Raw genomic sequence first — 11,030 nt, forward strand, 5'->3', positions numbered from 1 at the left:
CATGTAATTACTCCACAAAGAATGTAAGCTTTTACACAATGACTGCAATGACTTATACATTGCTTTTGCATTAGGGTCACTACTGAGAACAGGAAGGCTGCGCAGAGCGTAATTAACACTACCCAAAAAATCACTGGCTGCGCTCTGCCACCCCTGCAGGCCATCGCCAGCTCCTCCTGTCTTGCATCCCACCACCTGTTTGACCCGCTACACACTGGCTGACTCCTCAGGTCAATCAGGTCCCACACTTCCACAAACAGCTTCTTCCCCTATTCAGACTGTTATTGTGGATTAAAGTTTTGGCCTGTCTTAGCAATGCAAAGACCCAAGCATATAAGTATATATAATATATAAGTAAGCATATCAGTATCAAGGAGAAGGCGGCACTCATACCGCTTAGTAATATCATCATCATCCTTCCGGCAGACAAGGGTAGGTGCACAGTTTTGCTAAACCAGGACAGACTATCATGAGAAAACGTTGTCACTGTCATTTACTGACAAAAATACATTGCATCTGGAAAGCATTTACAGCACTGCACTTGTTGCACATTTTCTCATGTTACAGCCTTATTGCAAAATAGAGTCATGTTGTTTTTCACCTCAAAGATTCTGTACACAATGCTCCATAATTGCAAAGTGGAAAAAAATTCGCTTTAAATTCTTGTAAATTTATTGAAAACAAAAATATAATATTTACAGTATTCACAGCCTTTAACATTACACTAAAAAACGAGCTTTGATACATCCTGTTTCCAGTAATCATCTATCAGATGTTTCTACAGTTTGGTTGGAGTCCATCTGTGGTAAATTCTCTTGACTGGACATGATTTGAAAAAGCACACACCTGTCTATTTAAAATCCCAAAGTTAACAGTGCAAGTCAGAGCACAAACCAAACTGAAGTCAAAGGAATTATCTGTAGATCTCCTTGACAAGACTGATCAGGGGAAGGGTCTTCCACGAGAAAGCGGCGTCTGGATTGGTACTTCGAGTTGGATTTCAATATCCTGTTCATTTCCGCAAATGCTGACTGATACCATGCATGGAAAAGTGTTGACTCATTTCAGGCCAGTGAGCCCTTCTAATGCTTGGTTTAGTGCCATTAGGTGCAGTGTTGTTAGGGATAAACGTTCAACAGCACGTTCCGAACATCCTGCATGCCCTGCTGTATGCAATAATGCAGAAAGAAATACAGGTTGCACTTGGGGACAGCGAAGGACTTCTAAACATCTGCAGCATGCATGCTAGGCTGGCTGGACAATTACCTGATGGTAGTCGAAATGGTGATGTGGCCAGTGTTGGCATAGCAGGTGCACAAGCTACACAACAAGAAATATTAGTTTCAGAGGCAGTCTAAAACATCCAATTATCCGTTACAACTACTCCTGTGTAGGTGTGGGATTCGTTGTGTGTTACAGTGAGTTCGATGTAACCAGGTATTTTGCTCAGCTATTCTTACAGCAGTAGGTGTGGACAGCAGTGTCTGATATCATACCTCCTACCTGGGTTGTTGACCATGTTTTTCTTTTATGACCTTGACAAACACCCAGTGTCCAGGCTTCACCAGCTCTTCTCCTCTGTGCTCCGGTAGCTTCTACAGTCATTATTATAGTCAAGGCCGGACAGGCTGGACTCAAACGCAGGCCTCCGGGGGAATCGAGGGGAAGTCCAGGGGCACACTCCTCTTCACACAGTCAAAGTTTCCCCAACCCCTTACTACTAACCGCTTCTAGAAACTACAATTCATATTTACTTGTGTTTCAATATGTTACAAACATGCAAAGAAAATGTGGAAATCAGGGAGTGGTAAAACACTTTCAGTTCCCTCAGCCCTCATCTCATTTACAAATTTCAAACTTCCCTCATTTGCCTATCAGTTAATAATAATAATAATAATAATAATAATAATAATAATAATAATAACAACTATTACTACTACCACTAATTCTATTACAACAACAACAACAACAACCTTAAAACATCCGAAGAGTCACAATTTAGGGGCCTTTATTTTTGAAATGTCAGATCAAATCAGATTATGAAACACATTCTAAGCACAATGAACATGTTTACATGAAATATTTTATATATTTATACTCCCCCCCCCATAAAAAAACAACAAGGGAAAAGAAAACAAATACACAGGAATTAGAAAGCAGATTTCTGAAAGTTTGGTATAAAAACAAAAAGAAAGAAAAAAATCACTCGTTTCCTCTTCGACTCTTCTTGTGACTCTTTTTTGAACTCCTGTAACGTGAAACAAAACAAAACCAAGTTAAATAAACAATGAATATTCTAATACCACTACACTGGAGTTGGTGAATACAAATATGCACACAGAGGGAAACTCTTTCTTCTCCCTCTCTGTCTTGTTATTTTTAACCTGGAGCTTAAAAATACACATTTCTCTTTCTTCCTCCTTCTTTTCTGTCTTTAGCCCATATCAAATTACGGCACAGTATAGTGTGCTTGTGCTATTTCTTGTTAGTTACTTAATTTAGTTACTTGTTTATAGACAATTAAAATCATGAAAGTATAATGGAGAAACTGCTCTCACAGCTAGAGACTGGCAAGGAACAACACAAATGCAACACAAGGGGGAGCCAAGACGACAAGTCAGGGGTAGATACCCAAGTTTGGGTGAGAATGAAGCCCCGGGTATCAAGAAAGTATCGTTAAGTGAGAGAGGAATTGACCTGAAAGACAGGATCCTGGACCCTCTGTAGCCGGTTACCAAGATTACATAAATTACCCTCTGAAGGTCTTCTAGATGATGTGAATGCAGCACTACGGACAATACGTACTGCAAACATTACCGAGACTAACCAGCTGATCTATGGCAGCAGTGATCATGAGATGTTTGGCTACAAGATGAACAGCCCCAAGGAGCAGTACGCAAGGAGTCAACTGAATGGTAAGAACAAGATCTGGGCTATCAACACCTATGCCTGTGATCAGGTACCCTGCTGGGATAATAAGTTGGTCACAGGAGGAGATCGAAGTCACTGACATCAAGACCAGGAAGCACAGCGCCCACTAATCAAATAACGTTACCCAGATATACATTAATAATAATAATACTCACCTCTCTGGGGACTTGGAATGGCTGCGATGTCTGTGGCTTCTGTGGTGACCTGGATCACAACAATGACACCAAGTCATTTTTAGTTATAGACAAAAGTTTTCCAAACTTATGTAACTATGGAAATAACTTGAACATTTCCAGTGCTAAAAACTTAAAACACAGTTGCCAAAAAGGATGGCAGAAGAACAACATGAATTTCTATGATTGCTGGCTTCATTTCAGTGGTTTAAAACCCACTGATATTGTGGCACAAATCTTTGCAAAAAATAAACAGATGAAAACAAATTTGAATCCAAGTCATCCTGTGGACCACTGGCCCTGATCCTGAGTGTCCCACAAAAATGTCTGGCTCAGGTGTTTTATGGTTTGCATGCATTTTTTTAAAAACCCTGTTGGAGGTAAGAATGTCCGATATATATTCAACCATATATTATTTTTATTTTAGGATTTCACCTATTGTGGGTTATTATTAGAATGTAACTACCACGATAAACGAGTCACCACTGTACATATATATACATATAACAAAAATAACAGTAACAAGCCAATCGATTAATTTTGGTTGATTAACTGTAAACAAAGTGCTTTGTTCATTAGTAAGTGAGCAGTTAAAGATATAATGGCTAAAATGCTTTGGAACTCCAAGTTGATGGAGAACATACATGTTCTAAATCATATGAATGATATATTTGGTTGCTTCTTTAACTTAAATGTCTGCAGACTCTTTAATAACCCATATTTTCCCCCATTCTCAGCTGTCTGTTATTGTGGTTACACCATATGGCCACAGAACACTGATCTCCCCTTTAATTACCTGGTGATTTGGAGCGGTGGCGTCTCTCTCTGGACCTGCTGCGGTGGCGCCGGGGGCTCTTGCTGCGATGGCGATCTCTCCGTGGTGAGGGGCTGTTTATGTACAATAAAAAACACAGATATTCCTGTAAGACACACATACTAGCAGTGCAGTTTTAACAAGATTAAAGTGAATGCAAAATGCAGTCATACCTTCTCCTCTTTGGAGACCTGCTCCTCCTGAAGAAGAAATAATGGAGCTTACCATAATGAAAGCAACTGTATAAACTCAATGTGGGAAAAGGTTGCTCTGCAAGTCTACTTGTCTTATTCACAAACATATGAAGACTCAAGAAAATGTAAGGATGAGCACAATGAGTACCGTCTGGGAGAACGGCTGCGTCTGTAACGTGGTGATGGGGAGCGGCGAGGTCTGTCATTGTCACGGTAACCACGTCTATGTGGCTCAGGAGTCTGAATTCTCTCCATCTGCAACCAAATTCATTCATGTTTTTATTTTTCAGTTAATCCACTAACAGACAACATTTTCATTGGACATAGAAGCTATTTTATGCAGACGCCTCTATATAACTGAGCTGAGCAACCTAAACCAGTCATTGTATTGCAAAGGAACTAATTTACACTATGTAATACTATCTGTATTACTTGTGTTTGCAGTTTTTACATATTCTGTGCCAGATCGCGGATACAAGCGGCAGAAATGAGCTTCCTCCGAAGGGTGGCTGGCCTCTCCCTTAGAGATAGGGTGAGAAGTTCGGCAATCCAGGAGGGGCTCAGAGTAGAGCAGCTGCTGCTCCACATCGAAAGGAGCCAGCTGAGGTGGTTCGGGCATCTGACAAGGATGCCCCCTGGGCGCCTCCTGGGTGAGGTGTTCCAGGCATGTCCCACCGGGAGGAGGCCCCGGGGCAGACCCAGGACACGCTGGAGAGATTATATCTCTCGGCTGGCCTGGGAACGCCTTGGTGTTCCCCCGGATAAGCTGGAGGAGGTGGCTGGGGAGAGGGAGGTCTGGGCCTCTTTGCTTAGGCTGCTGCCCCCGCGACCCGGCCTCGGATAAAGCAGATGAAGATGGATGGATGGTGCCATCTTGTGGCAGTACAGAACGTTACTGCTATTACAGATGGATTTTCATGTTTCAGTGAAGCTGAACATATGCTAACTGTGCAGTTAAACAAAAGCTGATAGTTGAACATATTGTGTTTTGTTATAGTGAGGGCTCTTTAAACATTAGAAATATATTTGGAAAATGAACATGTCAATCAGAAACCACCAATTTATTGCATCAGTTTTATATGGTAGATTTTTACTGATAATTTTATTTTTAACCTTATCTTCTTCCTCATCTTCTTCTTCACTGCTTTCTACTTCATCCAAGTCCTCCTCCAAAGCGCTAATCCTTGGGTCCAGCATCTCAGCCTCCTCCAGCACTTGCCTCTTCTGTAATACACGCATAAAAAAAAGAAAAGTCAATGACATTGGCACGTCAAACAGGTCAGATATACAAAAATGACACTAACACACCTGAAGCCGAGGAAGGATGACGTCACACATTCTCTCTGCGTGAAGAAGCCCGTCGATGTACTCGTCCACATGCATCACCTCAAACTCTGTAATAATTTACAAATAAAATAAAAAAAATTACGCATTTGTCCTGGTTCGAACACATCCACTTTGAAGACAAAATGTTTACTTGCTACCTCACGTATCCCACCCACTAACAAGTGTCACAATGACGAAAAAAATCAGTGTCTCATTGAATGATCGGTGCCTGATTGGTGTACATATACATGCACAACGCCTACAAATATAAACAACCACCCAATGTAAGGTTTTTGCCAACGTTGTCCTAAATTGCAAAGTTTAATCCACTAGTATGTGCAAGTGCTTTGTATGGAAGAGGATTAGGGCCACTGGGAAAAAAAAGTGGGCATGTCCTTTTTTTTTCTTCTTCTTTTCCAGAATTTTGAGAAAAAAGTCAGAATTTTGACTTTTTTCTCAGAATTTTGACTTTTTTCTCAGAATTCTGAGAAAAAAGTCAAAATTCTTTATTTGCAATCGTAAAACAGAATCAATACTGTCAATGAATTTAAAAAAAATACTGTTTTAACAAAAAGAAGAGAAGAACAATAGTCAAGTAAAACAGATATTTTTTTATTAAGATGTCAAATTACATTTTACTGTAATTTATTTATTTATATTCTTTAGTGGGTGAAAGTTATGCTTGATGAATTCCTCACTTCTCTGGACTGTGCTGTCTCAAGTTTCGGTATAAAATAACATAAATTGAATAAATGTATAAAACATATAAAAATTGACTTAGAAAAACATAATTCAGGTTTATTATATTACAATTCTGTACAAGCTCTTGACAAGTTACAAGGTTAAATTACTTTAATTATTGTTAATCTAAAATGTTAACCAGTAGTTTCATACTTAAACACCTATGCCACTTTTGTGCTCACCTTTGCCTCATGCTGTCAGTACTGCTACACTGTAATGCTCCTAGTGCTGGGGCCTTGTTTCAATAAGATTCACACTTCAAATTAGGAAGTTTATTAGTGACATTAGCTCATGTGAAAAGATGGAGAATGCATTTCATGCACTTACATTGTACATTGCAAGTACTGCTGATTGCAAGCAGCGAGCAAATAATAAAATGTTTAGTATTTTTCTTTTATATGTCAGAAATATCATTATTGCAAATTTTCTTGAAATATTGCGATATCATTCACCTCCCTCCAACACCAGTTAGAGTCCAGTCATTTATAGATTAACTTGTCAAACTCACCTCCATTTCTGTTCTGGCTCTTAATCTTTCTGTAGTCATTGTACAAAGGCTCCAAGTATTTGTAGCAATCCACTGCAGTTCCAGTTAACCTCATGTACATCGCTCCAAGTAAACGCACATATCTAAAAGAAAAGGGAAAAAAATGAGCACGAACATGTCATACCTCATCTATGTGTTACACACATAAAAATATATTCTTAATCAATCCAGCACGAAATGTGCTACACACGCTGCTGACTGCCGACAACAGTTTACCAAACTGCTGTGCAACATTATAATCAGCAAGATCACATTCAGGCACAAAGACATTTAAAAACACATAAAACTATAAAACAGTACTTAAACAATTTACAAAGCTTTTTATTAATAACAATTTTACAAAATAGCAGAAACATATTTTCCTTACCTAATCATTATCAATAAAGTATTCAACAAATACACAGCCATGTGACAGCAGCAAAGTAAACCGAGGAAAATAGGTTTCACTCATACAAATTAACTGAAGAAATGTACAAATATCTCAGCCCCGCTATCATATAGCCCGACGGGCGGGGCTGAGATAGATTTTGGTTGCCCGACCGGAGATATCGCTAGCCCCGGGACGTCGGGCTAGCGATTTTGAGAGCCCTGGTGATTCATCACATTTGTGTTTGAGTTCATCATTCGATTTGTAAACACAAAAGCTTAAAAAGTTTTGAAGAAATTCAGATAAAACTCAAGGGTCATAATAATCTATTACAATTTGGCTTACATCCACCAAGATCAACTGAACAAAAAGTTAAGTTATGATTCTTACAAGTGTGTATTTTGAACATTAAAAAAGTACCATATAAAGGTTAAAAATCTTGTCACATTTGACCTCTGACCTCTCCTTCAAGGTCAATAGACTGATCTGAAGTTTCGAGTGATAATACTGCTATAAAGAGCAATTTAAAATGCCATTCTCAATGCCACTGTTTGCACTGATAACATACAGCCATATAAGAAATCATATATGGGTATTCTAAATATCATGCAACTTTTTCTTAAGGTCAAATGTTCATAAAGGTCTGTTATCTTTACAACTATGCTACAACCTTAGCTAAGCAAAATAGTGGGAATGTGCCTAAAAGTGTCACGAGTTTGAGTGAATTCTATACACTATGAACTTGGTTGAGAAAATTAACACAACATAAGTGTTTACTCCTTTTCTCTCTGCAGAAAACTCACTTGAAATCCTCGTTTTTTATGAATTCGACAATGATGTCTTTTTCAGGTTGAATCTGCAACATCTTCAGCGTGAGACAAAGGAAAGGAGTGGGTTTGATATTTCCACCAAAAACTCCACCAACATACTTAAGTTCCATGGCTTTGTCGACAACCAGCTCAGCTGAGGATGAAACAACATACAAAAGCATTGTTAACAAAAAACTATAAATACAAATTGCATTGTATACAATTGTTGCCTGCAAATGCACCTGCATACATGTTTCCAATTAGACAATGAACAGAGGTATACAGACTTGTACAGATTAGAAGTTTACAGTTCTACTACTATTTTACTACCAGTACCATTTCAGAACTGGGGAGTGATGTCCCTCACATATTAGCATATTAGCACTCTGAGTCAATTACTGTGGTATCCAACTATCAGAGAAGGAGATGAAGAAAGATGAAGAAAGGAATGCCTAAGTAGTACAACAAGCTGTGTCCTGGATTGTTGATTGCCTGACAGAAAGACCACAATATGTGCGTTTTAACATTGTGTGTTTGACAAGATCATCAGCACAACTGAGGCACCAGAAGGGACCGTCCTCATGTGATGCAAGCAGAAACATCTGCAGCTCAACGGGACAAAGACCAAGGAATTGACTGTGGACTTTAGGAGGACCTGGAAACCAATGACTCCCACTGACTTGGTAAAAAACACTGTACAGGAAGGGCCAGAACAGTCTCTAATTTCTGAGGTAGATGAGGTCTTTTAACATTTATTCCTTTTGCTGGAATGCACCAAATTGGGAGTGACATCACTTTTTCAATATTAATGCAATTTCATAAACACAAAATTTTACACCATTTCAATTGCAATCTGAAAAATGTTACGAAAGCCTTTAAATAAATATGGCCAAGAACAGTCCATGTCTCCCTTTAGACCCCCGTTTGCTGCAGGTAAGGCTGTAAAGGCTGCCATCAGCCTTTAGCAAGCTGTGTAATATAAACATGGTATGAAACCAAGTTAACAGCATGTTTTAATACTACTCTTGGAGGCTTACTGCAGATTTTTCTCTGTGTAAAACAAATTTTGGTGTTTGTTGATCAGGCGCTTTGATGAAGGGCTCCTGCCACCTTTTTCCCAGTATAGGTTTTATTGGTGGTTACAGGAACAACTGCTGTTTTTGGGCTCTAGAAACACGTTTTCTTTCCTCAGCTTCTCTGTAACAGCTAAGTCTATTTGCTCTTCCCGGTGCATGTGTAAGTGTAAACAGAGTTCAGCTCCATGTTAAACTATGCCAGTGTTATCATCACTGCTGCTATTGTGTTATCAGTGCTTCTGTATAAAACTGGGAGCCACGTGGACTTAATGTTGTCAAACTAAATATGTTTGCAGGTCTGTTTTTAGTCACAAATGTGGGTGAAACATTTGCATTTACATCGTTTAACACAACGGCATGTTACAGAACCATGTGTTAAATTTGTTTATTTTTTCTATAGCCTTTCTTCAGTAACAAACTGTTTCAACTTCTGCAATCAGGCAGGTTTCGCACTATCAGGACAAAAACAGAGATACTCAAGAGGAGCTTCTATCCTCAGACCATCCAAGGCTTAAATCAGAACATGCCCCCACTCCCCTCATAGCATCACCATAAGGGTCTAGAACAGGACCTTATTTTATATTCTTGTCATATTTCATATCGTATCTGATTTATTATTACGGCACACGCTGCTACACTGATCATGCTGCTTACCTACTGCTTATATTACTCTGGTCACTGTTGTACTCCAGTCACTGTTTACATTACACTAAATAACTATAGTCACTCAGTTCAATTACTGTGTTTACGTTACTTAATTTTGTTTATTCTACTTCCATTGCACGGTCAGACATTGCTGTGCTAATATGGTACAAACACTTTAATATTCCATTTGCAAAATGTACATATTCAGTTTTTTAATTTAAAATTTCCGATTTCTAATTTAAAGTTACTTATTGTTTATAATATTTTGCACAGTCAAGGAGCAGTTCAGGACACATCTTAATGTGTGTTGTACTTGTATGACTGTGTCTTGAATTTTTAGCCTAAAATAAAATAATTTCTGTTGCCTAAAAATATCTCTCTATCTATCTCCCCAAGAATATAACTGAGCCCGCTTAATGTCGATAGTAACCCGCTTGCTAAAATGAGCCCTCATGAAGCTAACGTTAGCTCACTGGTGACACTACTAACCGGTGAGACCGAAGCATTCCTCCTTCCAGTACTTAGACTCGTAGATTCGTGTGCGGATGATTTTCTCCACCAGATACTGCGGGTTAGTCCCGTGTATACTGTTAGCGTCTTTAACGGTTCTGTTTGCCATGACACTACTATTCTGGCATGGAGAAAATGAACAAAAAAAAGAAAACCTTAGACGCCAAACCGGAAAGAGTAAATATTATTTCCGGTTCGACTTCTTCTTCTTCTTCTTCCTTCCGCTTCTTCTTGTTGGCAAACAGCGAAACGGTGCATTACCGCCGCCAGCTGGTATGGCGTGTGGACAAAAATGACACACACACAAAGAAAAAACGACACTCAATTTCATCCATCCATTCGCTTCCGCTTGTCCTTTTCAGGGTCGCGGGGGGTGCTAGCAACACTGTTGAGGATTTATTCAAAACTGAAAAGACACTGAACCAGAGCTAACGCAGCATCCTGCAGCGACATGCCATCCCATCCGGTTTGCGTTTAGTTGGACCATTATTTATTTTTCAACAGGACAATGACCCCAAACACACCTCCACGCTGTGTAAGGGCTATTAGACCAAGAATTAAAGTGATGGAGTGCTGCGCCAGATGGCCTGACCTCCTCAGTCACCTGACCTAAACCCAATCGAGATGTTTTGGGATGAGATGGCAGAGTGAAGGGAAAGGGGCCAACAAGTGCTCAGCATCTCTGTGAACTCCTCCAAGACTGTTGGAAAAAAATTTCAGGTGACTACCTCATGAAGCTCATCCAGACAATTCCAAGAGTGTGTAAAGCAGTAATCAAAGCAAAGGGTAGCTATTTTGAAGAATCTAAATATAACAAATATAAAATATAAAACATGTTTTGAGTTATTTCACACTTTTTGTTTACTACATAATTCGATACGTATTCATTCACGGTTT

General features: G+C 39.2%; 1 protein-coding gene across 1 annotated transcript; it reads right to left on the reverse strand.

The window, feature by feature from the left end:
- Positions 1 to 1,991: 1,991 nt before the first annotated feature.
- Positions 1,992 to 10,340, reverse strand: prpf38a (pre-mRNA processing factor 38A). Its single transcript, XM_086269732.1, has 10 exons — positions 10,113 to 10,340; positions 7,897 to 8,056; positions 6,688 to 6,809; positions 5,421 to 5,506; positions 5,226 to 5,336; positions 4,261 to 4,367; positions 4,092 to 4,118; positions 3,901 to 3,992; positions 3,087 to 3,135; positions 1,992 to 2,248 (listed from the first exon to the last, which is right to left on the reverse strand). The coding sequence occupies exons 1-10, from the start codon at positions 10,240 to 10,242 to the stop codon at positions 2,203 to 2,205; spliced, it is 930 nt and encodes a 309-aa protein (XP_086125858.1). The 5' UTR covers positions 10,243 to 10,340; the 3' UTR covers positions 1,992 to 2,202.
- Positions 10,341 to 11,030: the final 690 nt, after the last annotated feature.

This window comes from Aulonocara sp. 'chitande type north' Nkhata Bay, linkage group LG17 (assembly GCF_057382095.1).
Source record: "Aulonocara sp. 'chitande type north' Nkhata Bay isolate Kocher_YH1m ecotype deep benthic linkage group LG17, A_spYH_male_GT1.1, whole genome shotgun sequence".
In the NCBI taxonomy this organism is placed as follows: Eukaryota; Metazoa; Chordata; class Actinopteri; order Cichliformes; family Cichlidae; genus Aulonocara; species Aulonocara sp. 'chitande type north' Nkhata Bay.

What these genes read in the sequence shown, in the direction of transcription:
- prpf38a (XM_086269732.1), bottom strand. Translation starts at nt 10,242, where the DNA reads ATGGCAAACAGAACCGTTAAAGACGCTAACAGTATACACGGGACTAAC. An exon ending in TCATCCTTCCTCGGCTTCAG is followed by an intron (nt 5,337 to 5,420) that starts GTGTGTTAGTGT and finishes CGTGTATTACAG; the next exon opens with AAGAGGCAAGTGCTGGAGGA. An exon ending in AAGATGAGGAAGAAGATAAG is followed by an intron (nt 4,368 to 5,225) that starts GTTAAAAATAAA and finishes ATTTGGTTGCAG; the next exon opens with ATGGAGAGAATTCAGACTCC.